The sequence below is a fragment of the Rhyacophila brunnea genome, unplaced genomic scaffold, assembly GCF_057557595.1.
Source record: "Rhyacophila brunnea isolate RB1 unplaced genomic scaffold, BYU_Rbru_1.0 scaffold_4, whole genome shotgun sequence".
Taxonomy (NCBI): domain Eukaryota; kingdom Metazoa; phylum Arthropoda; class Insecta; order Trichoptera; family Rhyacophilidae; genus Rhyacophila; species Rhyacophila brunnea.
Window position 1 is genome coordinate 42,280,173 of NW_028233068.1, and position 23,751 is coordinate 42,303,923.

The 23,751-nt window shown below is 33.6% G+C and overlaps 3 protein-coding genes across 4 annotated transcripts in view; all 3 read left to right on the forward strand.

Moving 5' to 3' along the window:
* The first annotated feature begins 2,172 nt into the window (after positions 1 to 2,172).
* LOC147067379 (uncharacterized) lies at positions 2,173 to 4,801 on the forward strand. Its single transcript, XM_085954517.1, has 3 exons — positions 2,173 to 2,778; positions 3,660 to 3,754; positions 4,419 to 4,801. The coding sequence occupies exons 1-3, from the start codon at positions 2,442 to 2,444 to the stop codon at positions 4,764 to 4,766; spliced, it is 780 nt and encodes a 259-aa protein (XP_085810643.1). The 5' UTR covers positions 2,173 to 2,441; the 3' UTR covers positions 4,767 to 4,801.
* Positions 4,802 to 6,568: 1,767 nt separating this feature from the next.
* l(3)07882 (Nucleolar protein 14 homolog l(3)07882) lies at positions 6,569 to 20,999 on the forward strand. Of its 2 annotated transcripts, XR_015071534.1 has the most exons (11): positions 6,569 to 6,901; positions 7,121 to 7,326; positions 7,643 to 7,740; positions 7,876 to 8,219; positions 8,394 to 8,527; positions 9,793 to 9,908; positions 11,404 to 11,885; positions 12,703 to 13,706; positions 16,035 to 16,190; positions 18,211 to 18,763; positions 19,860 to 19,897. XR_015071534.1 is itself a non-coding variant. In XM_085954671.1 (10 exons), exons 1-10 carry the CDS (start codon positions 6,707 to 6,709, stop codon positions 18,311 to 18,313), a joined length of 2,838 nt encoding a protein of 945 aa, XP_085810797.1. In that variant the 5' UTR covers positions 6,569 to 6,706; the 3' UTR covers positions 18,314 to 20,999. The 2 variants fall into 2 exon arrangements, 1 of the variants encoding a protein (XP_085810797.1); XM_085954671.1 differs by having other exon boundaries at positions 18,211 to 20,999.
* A 1,874-nt stretch (positions 21,000 to 22,873) lies between these two features.
* Positions 22,874 to 23,751, forward strand: part of LOC147067381 (uncharacterized) — a 34,314-nt gene continuing 33,436 nt past the window's right edge. Inside the window, exon 1 of the mRNA XM_085954377.1 lies at positions 22,874 to 22,992. The gene's annotated coding sequence lies outside the window, so the exon portion shown is untranslated. The remainder of the gene's footprint in view (positions 22,993 to 23,751) is intronic.

A 23,751-nucleotide genomic window follows, 5' to 3' on the forward strand; every position in this document is an offset into this window, starting at 1 on the left:
ACCCTGTATTCTGGTTACGAAAACTCGTCTGCATATTGTCAAACCCAAGGAGAGAGGAAGGTAGGGATATTTCGGAATTATTTATATCTTCAAGAGGACACGAAAACCAGCCACCAAAAAAGTTATAGGGAATTGGATAAGGTCAGTACTGTTGGAAGCAGGGGTACAAGAACCACCAGGCAGTGCCCGCTCAATGGTGGCTTCCTTAAACTGTAAAATATACCCAATAGATGATATCTTAAAGAGAAGTATCTGGCGTAGTGAGTCAACATTTCACTACATCTATCAGAGTACGATGGACACACCACCATCAGAAGGGGAAAAGAACCAATTCACTTCTCTATTCAACCCTATAGATTGAACGTCACGATGGTCTATACCTCGTCAATGAATCATCGTCACATACAGGAATTTGGCATACCCAACACCAGGTGATAACAAACAGATATCTCAAGGACTTCAAAGTCAAATTCGAATAATGAAAGGAGTTTTACCTACCAATAAAACTCTTATTATTCATGATGACTTTGAAGTCCAGGTAACTTCTACCTGGTTCCTTGAGCCATATCAAAATGAAGACAAAGGAGTCCCAAACTCCCTACATAAAAAAAATGAATGCGCGGGTATGACCAGTAAATAAAAAGGAAGGAATGACCAACGACAAGAAAAAGGAAATTAAATTAGTAGAATAACACCTCACTCGAAGAAGGAAGACCAAACCCTATCTCAAGGACTCAATGACTTCAAAGTCAACATGAATAATAAGAGTTTTATTGGTAGGTAAAACTCCTTTCATTATGTTACTACTACGTAGGTACCTACCTGAAAAAATGCTTAAATTTAATTAATATCGACTTGGATATTTAAAAAAAAGTGTGTATGTCAAAGAAATTGATTGAGAGAGATCTCTTTGGTGTAGATCAAAGAGATTGGACTCCTCCCCCAGAGGTAGCACACAAATGTCAGTGTGTACTCGTTTTGTGAGAGAAAGTTCTACTTCTCTGAAATTAGGTACACTTTGCTGCAAATGGGCCATACTTGGACATAAAAACACCCCACTGAGTATTTTTTTTTATCAACACAAGCTTACAACCAATTTATGATAAACGTATTTTCATTATAAAAAGTTCCCGCAATAAAAACTTTATTAGGATTCAGGGTAAGAAAAAATAATGCAAATGGATGTAAGTATTTTATTTTTAATAACACAAAAAACACAATAATATTACGAAAAATTATACACAAATCAGTTAAGGGGCTACATGCTCGTCGAAGGTCAAAAGTGAGTTTTTATTTTATTTTCAAACCATGATCCTGGACACTCCTTAAACGTTGTAGATAATCTATTTATATAATTTTGAAGCCTTATTATCCTTTATAGTTATTTTAAACATTTGATGACTGCATAAAGTATTTTTGTTACATAAAATAGTATTCTTTTAAACCTCTCGCTCTAATGTTTTAGAATATAGTCATATTTCGGTACATAACTGTGCAGTGGTGTTAAGATTTTTTATGTTTATTAATTTTTAAACGCATTTATGAAACCATTAGTATAATTTATTACGAGATAATTTTTGTAAAATATTCACGATAAAAAATTATCGCACCCCCACACTACAGAAGTCAAAAATTGGCATTTTGCAGGAGAGCCATTTGAAGTTTCAAATATTCTTTGTAAATACAGGAAAAGTCTGAATGTAAAAATTATTACTCATTTTTATGGAAAAACATGATCTATTTTCAACTGTATTCATCATTTTTCTCTAAAACATATACAAACGGAGATATCTGAATATTTCTGAGTTACGACTGTATTTTATTAGGATATTTGACAATTTCATGGTAAAATTTGAATCAACTCAATACTTTCTATGTAAATTTCCCTACCATCACTCTAATAATTTCAACTAATTCGTTGGGCACTGTAATGCCGGCGCTCCATTGGCACGCAAGTCAGACGATTTACAGTCATCGGACTTTTTTTTCGCGTGGAGCACCCCAGGTCTGCGGACTTTTTAATCCGCAGACCAGGCTCGTTGGATTTCAAACATGTTTGATATTTTACTCGCCGAGCCGCTGAAATTCGTACGTTCACCACGCTTTACCATCACATTATTTATATCTATGCCGACGGACGACAGCGCCATATATTATGCCGGCGCTCCATTGGCACGCAAGTCAGACGATTTACAGTCTTCGGACTTTTTTTTCGCGTGGAGCACCCCAGGTCTGCGGACTTTTTAATCCGCAGACCAGGCTCGTTGGATTTCAAACATGTTTGATATTTTACTCGCCGAGCCGCTGAAATTCGTACGTTCACCACGCTTTACCGTCACATTATTTATATCTATGCCGACGGACGACAGCGCCATATATTAGTCTATGAGCGCCATCATTATTTTACTGTCATTCAAAGTGTTCGGACATCGAAAACAACAATGGTAGATCTACGAGTGCATTCGAAAAGTTTCTTGGAAGATTTTATTAGTTGTTTTAAAGACAACCCGTCGTTGTGGAAGACGACCAGCCCACTATACAAGAATCGTGATGCCAAGTCCTTGGCGTATGCGGAACTTTTGGAAATATTAATCAAAGTGGAGCCGCAGGCAACGGTCAACGATGTCAAAAAGAAAATACAGACATTGAGGTCGGGTTACAGAAAGGAGAGAAATAAAGTAAGGACATCATATCGAAGCGGAGCCGGCACAGACGCAGTATATCTACCCAAACTGTGGTACTATAAAAATTTGGAGTTCTTGAACGACCAAATGGAAGGTACGTGGGAATGCTTTAAAGCTATTTATTATACACGTGCAGATTATGAAATTGTCGTAGCTCTGAAAGTGACATCGCATTAGATTAGCTACTATTAAGCAATTAAAACATACAGCTATGAATCATTTCTAGTCACAATAAAATTACTTATTCTTTGCTGAGGTAGGTAATAAATAATAATAATATATAGGTACGAGGGAATGCTTTAAAGCTATTTATTATACACGTGCAGACTATGACATTGTCGTAGCTCTGAAAGTGACATCGCATTAGATTAGCAACTATTAAGCAATTAAAACATACAGCTATGAATCATTTCTAGTCACAATAAAATTACTTATTCTTTGCTGAGGTAGGTAAGAAATAATAATATATAGGTACGATCATGGCGGTGGAAGCGCGGCTTATTGAGTCGTGGTCGGGTCCCAGGTTCAAATCCTGGGTCTGACAAGTACACATTGAATTTCAATTTGTGTATGAGTCAGAGTATGGACCTAATATGTTGAGCAAGTGGCTGACATCCATTTCTCGTAAAAACAAAATCTGTCAATACAAACCTCCACTCCGTGGAGGTCCATATTATGATCGGACATGGTCGAAAGAAGAAGAAAAGAAATGATCATAAAATCAAAAATCGCTCGAGTTAGGTTCCTTCAGAGACAATCAATAAATCGTCAATCATCAATCAAAATTAATGGTACAGTTTGGTTATGAGGAATACAGCGGAAAACACATTTTGAAAATACCCGATATACTGGATTACACCAATTATACCAATATCAATATTAACCGTATGAAGGAATGGGTACTTAGGGGAGAGATAATAAAAAACAAGTTTGAGTATTATGTTGTATTTTAACAATTTACATTTTGTTTTACAGAATCGAGCTCAATATCCAGCATGGTGGACGATTTGGAAAACATGTCTCCTGATGAGAGTTACTCCAACTCGTTAAACAACGAAGATTGTATTGAGGTAAAACATTTTAACTAAATTGTTACATTGGTTTAATTTATCTATTGCTTATCATACTTTCTTGCCATGTGACAGCCCCGGTAGTATTAAAATATTTTTCGAAATCTCCTCGCGCTTTCTTAGCATTGGCGGAATCTAGCAGCTAAAATGCCAAAAACATTTTCTATAACTCGCCTGGCTCTGCATGTCCGATAATTATATATTCTTTTACTGTGATTTAATTGCCTTTGTGAATACGGCTTTATGAAATCGTTACGTAATGCAAAGGCTTCATCGCCAATATAAACAAATGGCAGTGCATCAGAATTAGCAGTAGGTTTTTTTTGGTGCAGGTATTTTTAATCTGCCTTCGTCTAAACGTTTGAAAAAATCAGATTTTCTCAGTACGCCTCCATCAGAAATACGTCCATTTGTTCCAACATCAACATAAATAAATTCATAATTAGCATTTGCAATCGCCATCAAAACAATGCTGTGGAAATGTTTGTAATTATAAAAGTGGGAGCCGGCGCCTGCAGGTGGCACGATTGCAATGTGTTTCCCATCAACTGCGCCCAGGCAATTTGGAAATTGCCATTTACTATTAAATTCTTCTGCAATCGTCTCCATTTCTTCGTGCGTATCAGGGAACTGCAACAAAAAATAATCAACATTTTATTTACAGATAGAATATTCGCCTTCAACATCCACGTTGTCGACTACTCCAAGGTCGAATCTCAATAGAGCACCAGAACCCCCATCGTTCAAACGAAAAAAATCGAATGATAGCGCCAACAAAGTGTTAGAATTAATCACCGACAAACTAAGCAAGACTGAAGATGAATTTGATGTTTTTGGCAAAATGATGGCCATGAAACTACGATCGATGTCACAGGGACAAAGATTGCTGGCCGAGAAGCTGATGCATGAAGTTGCCTTTATGGGACAAAGTGACAAAATAATGCCAGCAACTACTGTTCATACTCAACCAGTTTATCGTATATTAAGCAAAAATGTACAAAAGCCGGTATAATAAATTAATGTTTTTTGTATGAATAAATATCTTGTAAAAATATTTGTTTTTTTGTTTGTTTTTATGCCTATAAACCTTAGCTTAAGCGATACAACAAATGGTAAGTATTTGAGCTATGTTAGCAAACCTATATTATTATGTGGCCTCATTTAGAAATCAAATTCCATGCTTGCTTTTCGAAGAATATGACTAGAATTACAATACATTCAACAGGAATAATTAAGCAGCTTGCTTACAGCCTATATGGAGAGTCCTGGCTAGGTACAGCATTCTAATGGTATATTGAATATTTAGCATGTCAACGATGGCCTTATTTGTGACTATATATATACCTATCTCAAATGCATCTTGTCTGCCATTCTTATGATGTTGCCGTCTATGATTTATATAGGTAAAACAATCCACTAAACGTTCACTTTATAAGACCAACCAATGTCTACTTGTTAATGATATATTTGTAAATTTGCCCAACTTTATTAGATGACGTATAATATAATACACACCTTGAAATATTCTCCTTTCAAAACGTCAATGATGACTTGGCAAGTTTCGGGAATTATCTTGCCCAGAGTTTGTCTTCCAATCGCAGTTCTATAATGCAAGTCAGTGAATGTTCCGCCGGCAGCCAAAAATCGCAGGGTTGCACATAATCTATCATGAGGAGAAATAGCTTCCCTCATCATAGTATTTTTTTTTTTAATAAATGGGGAGACCAAATTATACAGTTCTGTGTATACATCCTCCGACATTCGCAAATAATTGCGGAAATCGCTCGGTTGCAAACGCAATTCTCGTATTAAATTTGTGTGGGATAATGTCGTTCGTTTCCTTATCCAATGTTTCACCCAGTATTTGTGTACCCTTTGCTTCGTTATTACATTATCTGCCACCCAATAACCCAAAAAACATAAAACGTCGGTATCATTTAACGCCATCACGATTTAACTGTCAGATATACGTATATTATCTATGCTGTCAAAGTCGACTGTTTTACTCGACAAATTAATTATATACTCGTTTCGTTGAACGTCTGTTGGCCAGTAGCAGAACGTAGAAAAATCTGAAGACTTATTGTCGTCGGACTTTTGGCTCGCCAATGGAGCGCTGGCATTAGAATCATCTTCAAATGTGTTAATCTTGCCGATTTTTTGAATAATAAAATGCCTAATTCTTGTCAAATTAGGGATCACAGAGATTATCAATATAATTTTTTACCGTGAATATTTTACAAAAATTATCTCGTAATAAATTATACTAATGGTTTCATAAATGCGTTTAAAAATTAATAAACGTAAAAAATCTTAACACCACTGCACAGTTATGTACCGAAATATGACTATATTCTAAAACATTAGAGCGAGAGGTTTAAAAGAATACTATTTTATGTAACAAAAATACTTTATGCAGTCATCAAATGTTTAAAATAACTATAAAGGATAATAAGGCTTCAAAATTATATAAATAGATTATCTACAACGTTTAAGGAGTGTCCAGGATCATGGTTTGAAAATACAATAAAAACTCAATTTTGACCTACGACGAGCACGTGGGCCGTTAATAGCAAATAGTTAAATATTGGAATAAGAAATATGGTCTTGTTTTTACATATTGTTCTATATAAAATAACATAGCATTATTGTTTAGATAAAACGGTTAAATAAAAAACACAAATAATTTCTTTGGTGTAGATCAAAGAGATTGGTGTAGATACATAATAATATCATTTTCCGTCCAATATTCTAAATGTTATTGCCATTTATAAATATTAATATTATGGAATGTAATGAGATGTAGCTGGCAGCACCGTATACGTCAAAATATCCGTCGTCCACATGTAAATCAACATAACCCTACTTATTCGAGTCGTTTTAATTTAATTCCTTGTTTTACTGAATGAAGTAATTTTCTATAAGTATTAAAAGAAACACGAGTTTTCTAAAATGGTGAAAGTTAAGAATAAGAAAAACTTTGGATTGGCTGATAAACTCCACGTTAAAAAGGCAAACGCAAAACAAAAACGTAACTTGAATCCATTCGAAGTTCACATAAATAAGGAGAAATTTAAGGTTTTGGGTAAAAGATCTAAATGCGACAGAGGTTTACCAGGTGTATCCCGAGCGAAAGCTATTCAAAAGGTTAGTACATCTTTGAAAATGGTTTACTAGTAAAATTACTACCTACTTTTTGTTTGATAGTTAAGTACCTAGAAAAGGAATATTTTTTTTAATCACTTAAGTAAGTAATAAAGTTTAATTTAGTTATAAGTAAATTTGAAACTACTGTGGCTTTATAGTTCAGATAAAAATCCACTATTGTCAAATATTTATACATTCTTATATTTTTTCTAATTTCAGAGAAAAAATACAATCGGACACGAGTTGAAACTTGTCAACAAAACAAACACATTTTTAGATAAAAGAATCGGTGAAAAAAATGTCGCACTCTCAGAGGAAGATAAAATCATGGCAAGATTTGCCGCTGAAAGAATTCAACAGCACAAAAGCAAATCTGGAAAACAAAGCATTTATAATCTTGCAGAAGAAGAGATTTTGACACATCAGTATGTTTTCCAGGCATATTATTATCAATATGCTATCTTGATAAATTTACATTGTTGCTATCATAATAGTTTTTAGGGTTTTCACCGCATGTTCTTCCTCCTTTCCTCGACATTTCATTTTAATTTTACCAACACTCCTAAAAAATGATCTTATATTCTCGATAAATAAAATTTTTAAGTAAAACACAATAATATGTAGTGTGTTATCCATGTCACCATGAAATTACACTTTGTTTTTACCCCTCTGCACCTTTCCAAATATTGCGCCTTCTATAAATAAAGGGGATTAGTTTTAACAGAGTATGCTTTCTTTTAGGGGACAAACGTTGGAGGAGATTGAAAGATTTGACGATCCTCGATCTGATGATGAAGACGATGAAGAATTAACAACTAAAAAATTTGGCCATCTTAGAGGTTCGATACCCATTATCTTATTTTCCGTTATACTTTTGTTATTCTAAATTAAAAAATATACATAACATCTCAAAAACTTCTCTTTGCTCTGTACAAATTATCTGTTCTCTTAATATTATGGAAATATTTTTTTAGAGGGTTTTGTTGCTGATGCAAATTTCGGTGGCGGTGTCCTGTCGAGGAATGAAAACCGAGACGGCGCACTATCCAGGAAAGATTTGATAGAACAGTTGATTGTCGAATCGAAGAAACGTAAATTGGAAAAGCAAAAACTCAAAGAGGAGACCTTGGATTTGACTCAGAAACTTGACACGGAGTGGAAAGACTTACAGCCAGTTGTTTCAAAGAATTTTAATAAAGAAGTTGAAAAGACGAAAGAAGGCTCTTCCTTAATCGATAAACTCCTCAATGCTTATGATAAAAAGAATGAAGATTATGACAAAACGATGAGAGAATTAAAGTTCGAGCCCCGTGGAACGGTAAGCTACCTATTGATTATTATGAAATTCCTACTATTTTTTGAAATCACATTCAATATGGAAAACTAGGGAATATAGGTGATATTAACACAATTGCGTAATAATAAAAATAAAGTGATTTAATAAAATTATACCTCATTAGTCTATTTTAATTATTGATATCCCTCTTGATAGCCTTCTGACCGTCTAAAAAGTGAAGATGAAATCGCCAAACAAGACAAAGATAAACTGGAGAAACTAGAACAAGATAGGTTGGCGAGAATGCATGGTACAGCTGACATGAATAAAAAAACTCAACCCAAACACAGGTACTTAATTTATATTTGCTTCAGTAAATACATTGAAACTTTTTATTTATGGTATCTATAAGTACGATATTTATGATATTTAGCCATATGCATAATACAGTCGAACTTGGTTATTACGAGGAAGATGGGGCCGACTGAATTTGCTCATTATAAGCGTTACTCGTTATATCAGAGAATAGGTATTTTTAAATGAGCGGTCACATAACACAAAAAGTCGCAATTCAAACAAAAATACACAATTAGAATTTTCCCCCGAAACAAGCATGGCATTCATAAACTACAAAAGAAGTTGTTTATTGAAATGAACGCTTGTAGGTACCTACTTACTTCACAGACCTTTATGTGTGGATACTTTTTCAATCTTGTCTGCGAAAACACCAATTAGGTAGGTACTTAGACACTTAACTAGTGTCGTAAACGTAATCCGAACCCGGCGGCATCCTATCCGGTCGGATTTTATTGCTTAGGGTCGAAATGTTTTTAAACGATCCACACATTAACAGTTTTAAGAAAATTTTTGACGATATTTTAGCTCGGTATATCCGATAAGGAGCTCGTTATAAAAGTGAATAAATATGTATGGAGAAAATCATAAACTAAAATGTCAACGAATGTTTCCTCGTAACATCCAAGATCTCGTAATAACCGAGCTCGACTGTATTTTATTCGTGAATAGGTACTGATACCTTATACCCCGTTTACACATGCATGGAATTACTGTTGACAGTAAGTATTATCGCGGCCATAAGAAGAAAATGTATGGGTAAACATGTATTATCCTGCAGTTGGCATGCATTAATCAAGAAAGTTTGGAAGCTTCTGAATGCTCATGCAACAGTAAGATTTTTTAGATCTGCGCCTGCGTAGTAGAACGATAGTGGCAAACCTGCCGGCAAAAAACGAACTACGAACAAATTTTCGGGTTGACCGATTTTCACTATCTGTCAAATAGTACGAAATAGTACCTTAAAATGACAACATCATGTCTCGCTCATGCTTAAAGAATGAATTGGAGAGACAGTCAGTACATTTACGTGTATACAGTAGTAATTGTCACGATAGTTTAAAATACTCACTATTACTGCCAGTAAATTCATGCACGTGTATAGGCACAATTATACCTAAAGGTCGCCAGACAACAGATGTTAGGCATTAGGAACTCTTTGCGACAGTAAATCATAGTGATCGATTTATATGCATTACAAACCCTGCTGATGCATTATTATGATGGTGGCTGTACATAAAGTAAATGATATTGATTTCAGATCTGCCGATGACTTGGAAGATAATTATGAAATAGATTCTGATCCAGAAGTAATGGTCGCTTATGATTCTGAAGGCAAAGCTCTGATGCCCGAACGGTTTGCTAAGAAAAATGATGGTGAGAAAAGTTTTTATTACTTATAATACTAATCATAATGTACGTATTACAATAATTATTATAACTTTAGAGCGGAATGCAGAAACATTTGTCATAACTAAAATTTCCTTAGCAGAAAACACTATGCAGAAACACTGTCCTTAGTTAAGATCATTTTTATTGAAAATAATACCATATTTAAAAATTCTCGTTAGGTAAATTAGGTAAATTATTTTATAATCGTTAAACGATGACAAAAATATGACAACTGCATTTTATAAATGCAATAACTTTAAATACATATTAATATTTAATTATAATACTCTTATGTTTCCGTTATAAGTCATTATACGTGATTCCACAGGCACCACAAGATTTTTTTTTAACATGGTAACACTAGCATCAAGTGTCATTCTTCATCTGGTATTTTGTATTTCTGCGGGCTGGCGTATAAAAATAAAATAATATTCTGCAAGTACATGCCAAACGAATTAACACTATCAATATCCATATTGAGATACATTGTCAAATGAATTTGAGTGTATGGACTGTGTTATAGACATGCGAATTTATTTTGACAGCAGCTGTCAGTGGTAAATGGTAATACAGAAGGGGGCGTGTTCATAACAAAAGTAGTCTATGGTTAAGGATTCCTTAACTCTATACTCAGGATTGTCTATAGTTAAGTCATCCTTTTCGGCGACTTATCCTTAGGAACGAAATCTTAGATTGTGCATTCCGCTCTTAATATAAAATAAAAAAAATTATAGGCTCTTACTTTGTATTTCTTATAGTCAAATAATCAAGTATTTTGTAATGAATTATAAGAATATAAATACAGTCGAACTTGGTTATTATGATCATGGATATAACGAGATCTCAGATGTAAGGAGGAAACATTCGTTGATATTTTAGTTTATGATTTTCTCCATACATTTATTCACTTTTATAACGAGCTCTTTATCTGATATACCGAGCTAAAATATCATCAAAAATTTTCTTAAAACTGTTAATGTGTGGATCGTTTAAAAACATTTCGACCCTAAGCAATAAAATCCGACCAGATAGGATGCCGCCGGGTTCGGATTACGTTTACGACACTAGTTAAGTGTCTAAGTACCTATCTAATTGGTGTTTTCGCAGACAAGCTTGAAAAAGTATCCACACATAAAGGTTTGTGAAGTAAGTAGGTACCTACCAGCTTTCATTACAATAAACAACTTCTTTTGTAGTTTATGAATGCCATGCTTGTTTCGGGGAAAAATTCTAATTATGTATTTTTGTTTGAATTGCGACTTTTTGTGTTATGTGACCACTCATTTAAATATACCTATTCTCTGATATAACGAGTAACGCTTATAATGAGCAAATTCAGTCGGTCCCATCTTCCTCGTAATAACCAATTTCGACTGTAGTTCTGATTTCAGAGCACATGAATAATTACATATAACTTATATACATATATATTACTATATTACATATAGCTGAAAAATAAATAAAATGAAATCATTTTTAGATTCCAGTGATGATGAAAGTGATGAGAATTCTGGTAATGATGATAAATCTGAAAACGGTGCCGATGATGGTGATGAAAACAATTCTGAAGTTGAAAATAATGACAATGCTGATGGGGGAAATGATTCGAGTGATGAAAGTGAAGACTCACTGAACGATCTCAGAGAACCAGACGTCGAATCATCTGATAATGAAGACAATGAGATAGAACCCAAACAAGTAAAAAATACTAAAGAGGAAGTATCCAATAAAAAACGTAAACTCATCGAAAAGACTATTGAAACACCAATTGTAGTTAAGGCTAAGGTTGCAAAATTGACAGTTAAAAATGAGAGCTCTAAGGAGGAAACTAAAAATGAAATCGATAACAGTGCTGTGAATAAAATTAAAGCAGATTTATTGGCAAGAAAGGCCATGATGGAGAAGGCTGCTGCAGAATTGCCATTTACTTATGATATGCCTGAGGATTATGACGCATTACAGGTAACTAGATGACTTTGTTTAAAAATCGTTGATAGAATTTTTTATTGATTGTTTGTCATATCAGTCTCCGATTTAATAGCGCCTGTACACATGTGCATGGATTTACTTGCAGCAATAGTATGTATTTTAAACTATCGCGATAGTAACTGCTTACACGTAAAAGTGATAACCGTATCATCAATCTCATTCTTCAAGAATAAGCTAGACACGATGTTGTCATTTTATAGTAGGTACTATTTGACAGGTAGTGAAAATCGGTTAACCTCAAGAGGAGTCTCTGGTCAGTGTTGTTCGTTTTTTTACCAACAGGTTCATCACTATCATTCTACTGCGCAGGCGCAGCAAATCCAACTGTCGCGTGAAAATTCAGAAGCTTCAGAACTTTTTTGATTCATGCATGCAATCTCGCAACTTATTGCAGCGATAATATGTACTGTCAGCAATAAATCTAGTGTATAGTGGGTATTATACTATTGATGTCAATAAACAGTGTTGATACGTTAATAATAGCATGTCATTCATGTAACTATTCAGTTCAATTTGAGATAATATCAAAGTTTTACATGTTTATGGATTTTGACCTTTTCGATTGATATTAAGGTTTCGCATGAGGCGTGAGGTCACTCATTACTCGGTCCATTAGTATTAAACGGTGTCCAGCCAATAAAGTTTTATTTAACTTCATGAAAGACCAAACTAAGAGTGATCAATTTACAATTTTGGTGCATATGTGCATCTTTATAAACAAAATAATATCTCATAGGACACAATCAATAATATAGTTCAGAGAGAGTAATTTTGTATTTTATTTTTGTAGGAGCTGTTGGAAAACCAACCCCCTGAATATCAATATATTATAGTTGAGAGGATAATCAAATGCAACCATCCAAAGCTCGGCGAAGCGAATAAAGAAAAACTAGCAAATTTATTTGCCTACCTTCTTCAATACTTAAATGATTTGTTTACCGATGAAAACACCTCCACTGAAGAAAAGTTGATCAATTCCTTTAGATGCTTTGATAGACTGAGCAGTCATTTCTTCGACATAGCTCAAATGGACCCAAATAATGCAAAAAATTGTGTACGAGAAGTTATAAAGGAGAAATTTGATGATTATAAGAATAAAGTTAAGGTATATCCTGGTCTTGACACATTGATATTTTTCAAATTGGTGTCATTAATTTTTCCAACGTCTGATTTGAAGCATCCAATCGTAACACCGTGCTTCATATTCATGTCACATATTCTAACAATGGCTCGAATAAAAAATACTAGAGACGTTGCTAAAGGATTATTTATTGTTACTCTAATATTAGAATACACTGTCCTTTCAAAAAGAATATTACCTTCAGCTATTAACTTTATAAGAGGCGTACTATTTTTGAGTGTTCCAACAACAATGATGCATCAAATTGAAGTTTTACAACCTTTCAAGGCTCATGGTCAATTAAGTAATATGTTAGTATTAAATAAAAAGATCAAGAAAGCTCTGGATAAAACAAGTATGCTCGCAAAATATTTAATCACCGATGACTGTGATGATGAATTTAAAATTAGGTTGTTGGTAACCACGGTGAAGATTTTTGGTGAGTTCTTTAAACAAGCTGATGATTTAGCGATACAGCAAGCATTGTTTGAGCATCATATCGATCTGCTTGACAAAATACCACTGGGGAATTACCCAAGCGATGTAGTCAGTCTAATTGAAGCAACCAAAAGCAGTATAGAGGGACAACTCAAGAGGAAGATTTTGGAGCCGTTGGTTGATGAAAATAAAAAGCCTAAGACACTCCGCCTGTATGAACCAGCTGTTGAAAAGCAGTAAGTAATCTTTATTTATTATATGAAATTGTGTGTCTATAATGTAATCGTTGTGAAAATCAGTACCAATTTTTTCAATAGGCCCTAAAATCCAGTGTAGATCTAGGCCACCTCCCAAAAAGGTGTTTTAACACTCAATTAACTTAATAGTACATACATATCATGCTCCAAAGTCTAAATCAACAGAAACGTTAAAGTAAAACGGTAATTTTGCAGACTTCGGATTTAAACTCTCGACCCGTGCGTGTAAAAGCAGATTTGTACCAATCGGTCTCATCTGTATAATTATAGTATATTTCATTTGTATTGAGGCTATTAGTTTCAAGGTTCCTTACTCCATAATTCGCCATTTTAAGATAATCACAAAAAAACATCAAGCACATTGTGGACTGCAAATAGAATATTTAGTTTTACAAACATATTACATAGTAAATAATTCGGGGTTTAAGATCACAAGAGCCTATCTGCAATCACACAGTTTTGAGATAAACGCAAATATACATTTTGCTATGTACGTATGTACTATGAAATGCATTAAATTTAATAAAGCATGCTTTACTGAACTATATCTTGTAAATAGATTATAATATTATGTACGACATTGAACTTTGTGTCACCAATAAATATCGAAACCGGGGGGGGGGCTAACTCAAAAGATGCATTTTTCTAGTTAAGCCCCTGTCATCCTAAATTCCTAATCCTTAGGCGAATAGTGAAATAAACTGGCATAAAAGTCATTACTATTGAAAAAACAGTTTTAAAATTGGTGGAAACATAAAAAATAGTGGCTGATGAATATAATTGATTTTGCAATCAACCTACGGTGTAATACTATTTTACTAACAAACGGAGCTAGCTTTTGTAGTTTATGAATACATTTATGATAGAAAGAATCAAGAACAATATCAAAATATGTTAAAAGGAGGTACTTAACTTTGATACCAATAGCCTCATGAGTCACAAGCCCTTTGCTATATTATTTTTCTTGGTTATTAGAATTTAGCAATGAATCTTAATACAGTCATTGACAGTTAACAACAAGAGTATACATTATAGATCGCGCAACCAGAGTTGAGGCAGCCAAATACTCACACAGACGCATTCAAAAAAGGAACAGCATGTAAAAGAATACTGTATTCTTCAGAAATTCACCAATACACACAATCTTTCGTATCTGTGTCGCACCAACTCTGGTTGCGCGATCTATACTATGGGTGTGTGTTTATTAATCTGGTCCAATTATGTATTATTTAATATTGAAGAGTTGTGTTTATATTTAAAATGCAAAAATCGCTACTTGCACCATTGTTTTTTGGTAGGATACATGGGATTTTGAGCTATTCAATATATTTTACAGGTGGATTACTTAGTACAGGGTTTCCCAAACTATGTTCCGCGGAACACCAGTGTTCCGCCGAACCTGAATAGGTGTTCCGCGACCATTTGGAAAGGTTTTATACACTGCAACACATTTAAAGATCTTCTACTAAGTAGAAGTAAAATAAGTAAAACTAAAATAATTAAAGAATCTACTTCATATTGAAAGGCGAGTGATGATCAATCTCCACTGATCTTTATGACGTCAAGTATCTAGATTGGTCATGGCTCCCACAAGGGGGGGGCTGACAGGCCTCTAGCCCGGCGTGAGAGATCGACCAGCCAAGTGTGATAAACACACATCACAAACATGCACTAATAGTAAAAAAATGTCGCCTGCGGCGCTGTTTCACTTCAAGCATACTAACATTTAATAATATGTGGTTTTGCCACACTTAAAATTTTTGATTATTGTCGATATTTGACATGTCCATAATTGTGCATATCAACATAAAAGCGAGTGTATTAAAATAAAAAAATCGCTAAAAATAACCTTAATTTTACCTCGAACACCATTTGGAATTTGCAGCTGTAGATCGTCACATTGTCTTTAACCTTAGCGATAAGTAGGGGCCTCGCTTCGGGATGTGGGGGCCATGATCTAGGTACAGGTGGAGGACCATCTTTTCTCACACCGTGCGCATGAAAAAGATGGGGTATATTGTTTTAAAACTAAGTGTTCCGTTAAAATTTCCGGGTTTGCGAAGTGTTCCATTGCAGAAAAAGTTTGGGAAACCCTGACTTAGTATATGCAAGACTGCTAAAATTCCAATATGCTTGATACATATTTTGTTGATAATCACCAACAGTACTGCAAACTTATGAGTTGCTATTTGAAGTGAGACCATGAGCATCTTTCATTATTGGGAGGGAGCTAGAGAAGGCTATCAACCAGCAGTCCATCTACTCATGATATTATTATAATTATTTTCATTAATGTTAACTTTTCAGATTCAACGGCAAAAAGAGACGAGTCATGTCAAAGGAAAAGGCTGAACATGAAAAATTAGTATACAAACACAAGAAAGAAATGAAGGGAGCATTAAGGGAAATTAGAAGAGACAAAACATTCATTGGATCGGTTAAGATTCAAGAAAAGATCAAGAGGTATGCTATTCAGAATTTTATATTATATTTCAAGAAGAAATTACAAACAATTAATTCAGTTAAATATTATATTATGTTTTGTATTTTCACAATTTTATTTACTCCAAAGCCGGTTTCGTCCTTGACAATTTCGATTTGAAATATAATATCTATCATTATTAAGCTTGTTAATATCATCTCTTTCCACCAAGAATTAACAGTGGGAAGAAACTAATAATTAATATTTATTCAGCGCTGTATTGTTTCGGTACTGATTTTTTTTATCATGTTTGTAAATTTCCATGTACTTACATAAGACAGTTAATCCCTGTTTATTCAAACAATCCATATTTAACCATTTTTTTTTGATAACATCTATCCATTATTCGAAAGTAGGGACATATTGTATAATCTCAACAAATTAACTTTTTGTAAATTGTCCGATGTCACATGTCTTATTTTAAGAAAACATAATATAATACCTCCTACTTAAATATATTACCTGTTAAAATTTAGATACGAGGGTGGGTCAATAAGTCCTTAGAAAAGCCGACAGGTGGCGCGACTAGTACTGTAAGCGGTTTGTTTTCATGCAGCGGCACTACCGATTCAGTATGCTGCGAAGTTTCAATCAGATTGGTCGGGTTGTTGTGTGTTTCTCGTACATTTAAAAAAAAAATTTGCTTATGGAAAATGGAAAAATGGAAAATGGAGAAAATTGAGTTTAGAGCTGTTATTAAACATTTTAATATAAAAGGGTTAACAGCAAAGGAAATAAAAAATGAGTTAGATTTAGTTCACGGCATATCTGCTCCTTCACTTGCAACTATTTTATAACTGGTTAAATAAATTTAAACGTGGTCGTACATCAACAAAGGATGAACCACGCTCAGGACGTCCTGTAGAGGTGACTACACCAGAAATGATCAATAAAATCCACGATATGGTGTTAAGTGACCGAAGATTAAAGTTGAGTGAGATAATTGAGGTTACAGGGATCTCAAAAGGTAGCGTCATTTCTATTTTACATGACAAATTGGGCATGAAAAATATTTCTGCAAGATGGGTGCCGCGTTTGCTCACAGTCGACAATAAACGCAATAGGGTGGTGGCCTCTAAAGCCCTGTTGTCGCTCATGCAACGCAATCCGGATGAATTTTTTCGTCGCTTTGTGACTGTAGATGAAACATGGATACACCACTATACTCCCGAGACGAAAGAACAGTCAAAGCAGTGGATTGCGAAGGCAAACCATGTCCAAAGAAGGCGAAAACCGTAAAATCAGCTGGTAAGGTTATGGCTACTGTATTTTGGGATGCACGTGAAATTATTTTCGTTGACTATTTGGAAAAAGGAAAAACAATAACAGGGGATTATTATGCATCTTTATTGGACCAGCTAAAAAACAAAATTGAAGAAAAACGGCCTCATTTAAACAGGAAAAAAATCCTCTTTCATCAGGACAATGCCCGTGTTCACACATGTTTACGATCAATGGATAAAATTGAAGAATTGAAGTTCAAATTGGTCGACCACCCACCGTATTCGCCAGATTTAGCCCCCAGTGACTTTTTCCTTTTCCCAAACTTAAAAAAATGGCTAAGTGGACAACGTTTTTTTTCAAATGAAGAAGTCATCGATCGGACAAATGCTTATTTTGAGGACCTTCCGAAAACTTATTTTTCTGACGGTTTAAAAAAAATTGAGAAACGTCTAACCAAGTGTATTGAGCTCCAAGGAGATTATGTTGAGAAATAAAAAAAAAATACAAAAATAAAAACTGTTTTAATGCTTTTTTCTAAGGAATTATTGACCCACCCTCGTAAATCATGTTATTCTGAGACTTTATATTACTTTAAATTACAAAAGTGTGTACATAGTTATTATAAATCAGTTTTGTCTGTAAAATTAAAATCTTATCATCGCAGAGGTTTTAACATGTCAATAACGATATATAAATTTGATGAGCCTTTATTGTATCTATGTAGTGAATGAATGCAATTTTTACTGTTATCTAAAAAAAATTTCAATTATCTTTCAGTGACAAAATCCGGAAGGATAAAGTTAAGCAAATCTATTCAGAAGCATCTATGCAGCAAGGTGAACTTAATGCTCTTCAACGAAGCAAAAAGAAGAAGAAATAAAAATATTTTATTCCATGGACAACGTATTGTCATAAAAATAAAGAAAAGTATTTTATCAATTAGATTTTGGGTGTACTTTCTTTACTATGTATTGTAGGATACTATTTTTATATAATATGTAATATGTTAAAAAAAATGTTGACATCCTCCACCAAATCTCAGTATTTTTATAACATCTTACATATTGTGTAATACCTAACTATTTATAGTAAATATTATTTTTAATAATGATACATGAAAATCCATAGTCTTAATAACCTAATATGTACAATATATTGTAGGTATAGTAATATGTACCGGATCCACACTCTCGCTGAGACATTTACTTGACCCATTCGGCGAGACTTTCCCTGATACTATTTAGTACGTGAGGGGAGCCGAACGTGTCTCCTACACTCGTGCTCGGTCTCGCTCAGGTAGTCTTGGTGAGAGTGTGGATACTGCATAATGGTACGTTTACATTTGACACTAATATCGTCATATTTATGTATGACACCATATTCACTTAAGTGTAAACAGTAAGTATATTTGTATCTGCCACTTATTTTGCGTGTGTCGACTCACACCTACCACTTATTCAATCTACTTATATACGCAAATGTAAACACCGCGTATTCGACAAGTTCGAACTTGGAGCGATATATCACCGAAGTTGGACCACCGTCTACTTTTATGTCAAGTACCTGACACATTATTCGTAGTTTGACAGATACTTAGTGAATTGCATATGTATATTTCTAAAACAACGGACAATCAATTATCATAGGTACACCATGAATGTATGTAAATGTACTGTAGCGATCTGTCAAAAATCATAGACAATGAGAAATAAATCGGATGTGCCGTGTTCTATGGATTTTGTTCGAAAATAAAATATCGCTTGTTCTCGGCACATACGATTAATTCTGATGCACTCTGTGAAGAAAAAATGCGCTTCAAATGGTATTACCTAATTCATTTTGGCCCACACCTGCACTCGTATTAGGTACGATAATATTATATTGAATATGCAATGATGATCAAGTGCTAGATATCGCAATGTTACTGTTAATCGTTCTTCTACGCATTTCTGAATTGTGTGTCTTGTTTTTTGGCAAAAGGTCCAATCTTGCAAACTAAAGTTCACAAATTGAGTTGGATCTTCGATTTTAAACTCTGACATTAAACGGAAGGCACATAGTTCTTCTCGTCGCTGAATCCATTCCCGCACCCATCTAGACCATTTTTCCCTCCTTTTTGTTGCCAAAAGACTTAAAATAATAACACTCGCTGCTTTCTTTTTTAACATTCCCATATTGACAACTGACATAACGTTTTTGAGAAGTATACAAAATAAGTGTCCGAATAAATTACAATTCCATATGTAAACACCGCATATATTTATTCCAATGTTGCCATTGAATAAAGTGTCGAGACTTTATTTCAACGAGAAGTATACCAGAATTTTATGTCAGATCCATGCAGGTGTAAACAGTAAGTGAATTTTTATGTCAGACACATAAAATAAGTATATCGGTATAAGTGTCAGATGTAAACGTACCATAAGAGATATATTATTACCATTATTAGGAAATAAATTGACTGAAAAAAACTGTGTTTAATTCATCTTCACATCACTTCGAGTAGCAATACTTGATGCAACATTTCCTCATAAATTATGATTGATTAAATAATATAAAACCGCGCGAAAACGTGTTATATAGAGTTAACGTCATTCCTATCATGCATGGGATCGCCGTTGTATGTATGTATCAGCAATTTAATTTCTCAGTACATTAATCGATCAATGAAGAATATAGTAGTTAAAAAAAAGAACATTTGATAACTTGTCTTATTTCTTCAATATTTTGATGCAAACGTTTTATATTATTTTATTTGATTTAACATTTAAATACCTAACCTCTGAACATTTGATATCTAAACCAATATTCTAAAAAATATTCACGGAAATATATCTTTTAGAAGATTAATATGTTTGCTATACTAGACTAGAAAGCCTGAGATTTTTTCCATTAACTAGAAAATCTAAAGCAACTATTGGTTGTAAATTTTCGTTTCAATTTGGCTTTCCTATTATAGTAGATTTTCGTTCCAGAACCCTTCGTTTTTCATTTTTCCTTAAAGATCTCTGAGGTGCAGAATATTTTCGAGGGATCGAAAAAAAATTTAATTCGATAATGTTAAATTCTAAAGGATTAAACTGGGTTTTCCATAATAAAATAAATCCAAACACCACGCTCGATTAAAAGACATAGTCACCATATACTTATTTAGATCCATCGGTGACATTAACATCTTCCTACCCCCTGAATAAGGGTTGAGTGGGATTTGGTCATTTACAGTGAATGACCAAAAATCCCATAACTATAAGTAAAAGAACAGAATTATGTATCGATTGGTCCACTTTGACTGAATTGTGCCTATCACAGTAGGTATATTATTATTATCATCATCTGAAACAGATATGGAACATAATACAAAACTTTATTACTGTGAACAGTTTTTTTCATAATTGTATAAAATATTATGTTTACTTTCAAATAAGGCTATTCGGTTTCGTCAACCACCTCTACCTCTTTTTATATTCTTCATGAATCTGGTTCTCCATTTTCTCCACAAATATAATATTAACTGTTACCATTAAATGCAAATAATGTGTTCCGGCTTTCTATTGGACTAGAACCAACTACGTAAACAAAAAAAATTACAAGATAAAAAGAACTTATTATATACCACGTTTTTAAATTTTCTGTTGAATCATATAAACTTGACAATTCAATGTATTAATAATTTAGGACAAATAAGGCAATTGTTAACAAATCATTATTTTGCAACAAGCAAACAAACAAATATAGAATACTGAAATGTCATTTTGATTTCCATTGTAACGCACGCATATATTAATAATTTAGTTGCTAGGACCACCCACTTAGCAACCAATAATAGTGGATTGGATTACAGATTTCTTCCGAAATAACTTTTCATACAAAACAGAATTAACTGAAAATGAATTCAATTCTACTTGAAGATGGCTGAAAGAATGCATTGGCATCGTGTTCTGATATATTCTAAAAGTTTCAAATGTCTAGCTAGTCGGGAAGTTAGTTAAAAATCGATTGCAAGATTTGTACTGGATAAACAACCACTGGACAAACAAGAATACGAGCTAAGAAAACCGTGGTAAAATGTTCACAACTATGGTTGGTAGTACCTAAAGCTAATTAAATTAATGTCAGTATTAAAAATGGGAATTGTATAGAAACTAACCATGTCCATTAGTTGTACAAGTATGACTTTTACAATATCGACTGAAGAAAAGAAAAAAAACGTACCCTCACTTTTTTCAAAATAGGTTTTATTGAATAATAACATGATAATAACGTGTCCAAAGGATGTAAGATGCAAATGCCGATTTATTGTCAAAATTTAGCTGGCAATTTTTGAAAAAAGTAGGCATTGATCTGGGTTTAATTAACTCAATAATTAATATCAGATTAGGAATATAAAAACCAAATTATTAATTATCATGCACTTCGTGGTTATGTCTATTTTGTATTTTAACTTTGACTGAAAACCATAACAAACATTTTTGTGCCTCCTGTAAAATTTTATGGTACTTAATAGTGTCGCAGATGACCGCATGACTTTTCATAACTTTCTTTTTAGATCTAACCCAACCTTAGTGTGTTATAATGATGCATCGACATATGAAAATATCAAACTTTAAATTAACAATAATAATTAAGTATAGGATCGAAGAGCATCTCCGCCGACACAAAAAGGTATTTAATAAAATTGTCTACTGGTTACTGTTTCCGCAAAAAAAAATGATGTGTGTGGATTACGTCCTTTTTCCTTTCTGCAGTGATATAAAGGTAATAAATATTTTTTCGGTCGATACTTTAAATTTATTTGTCACGGACATTTCGAGCCTCCCGCTCTTTCATAATGTCCTATTGTCCTGCCAAATTGCTTATCATAGACAACGTCTCCATACAGCGCTGACAGTCAAATAAGTAATATAACTATTATATTATGTCTGTACGATAAAATAATAAAAACTAAAAATGTTACCACGGGAATTGAAAATATGAGACTGAATATACAAAAGTGGGAGTAACTGTAAAAAAAAACGTAATGGTTTTTTTCACGAGTGGCCATTTGTACCTACAACTTGTGAAAGATAACCAATTATTGTACTATGGATTTTAGGCAATCGAAGATGTAGTATGGTCTCATTAGAAGTGACAATTAGGATTTGGCCGATTCGGGAAACAAAAATAATGAAAACTGCGTAGGTAGGTAGGTAAGTACTAGGTACCTACCTACTTTCTAAGTGTGCTAGTACACTCCGACGGCAATTTCTATGCCCTGATCTGTCATATTAAACAAAATCTTGGTATGTTTAGGCAACTGGTTTTAGATTTGTATCTTCTGTTCTGTAGGGGCAATAAATAATATTAATACCTTTCTCTATTACAATATAATAGGGATGATAAGGGAAATGGAAATGATATTTACCAACTGGCAAGCTTGAAGCTATGCTTTTAATTTAAGTTTAGTTTATGGTCAAATTATTTGGCTGACGCCGGTCTCCGTTGTTTTGTTTGTGTTTTTGTGATAATATCTACAATCCTCCATTCTACAAATAAAGGATACGCATTCATTTTCAAATAGCGGTAAGTACTTTCTACAAAATGTCATTCATGTGTCAATATTAGAGCTTCCCGGAAAGCAGTTCGAATACCAAACAAGCGAAGGTTGATGATCCCGTCACTATTTTGACCCTGACATTACTACCACTGTAGCAGGAAATGCCCTTTTTATGAAAGAAAATCTTTAATTTACATCTCCACACCGACTTTTCTAAAAAATGTTGATATTATCATTTAATATTATCATAGTATCATTGGTTGTTGGCCAAACTTTTAATACTGTATTCCGCCATGGACGACTGTTTATTGTAAGTACGCACCGTATGTGTGTAATCTTAAATTAGCACTTAGCCGGTCTTGTGTGTTCGTGATAACTTTCATCGTTTAATTTATTAATAAATACAAATGTATGTAGGTAGGTACTGTTTATGAACCTAAGCCTAGCACACCACGGTACAATTATTAATACACGAAAGTATGTAGGTACACACTGTCTTGAGATAACCGTTGGATTTTTTGACCTTCATTGTAATTAATAACCATCGCCTATCTGGTTAGTTTGTGGTTTAAATTTTGAATACTAATGTAAAATACCTAATAATAATTTGTCAAATGAAATTAAAATACTACGTAGGTACTTACGGAAAAATTTACGCATTAGCCATGTCAAATAAATGATGTTGTCTTTTCACATGACATTTCATTGAGCCTATAACAATAATTAGTGTATAGGTATAAAATGTTATTAAAAAAATATTTTTCAAATGTAGGTATATTATGGTA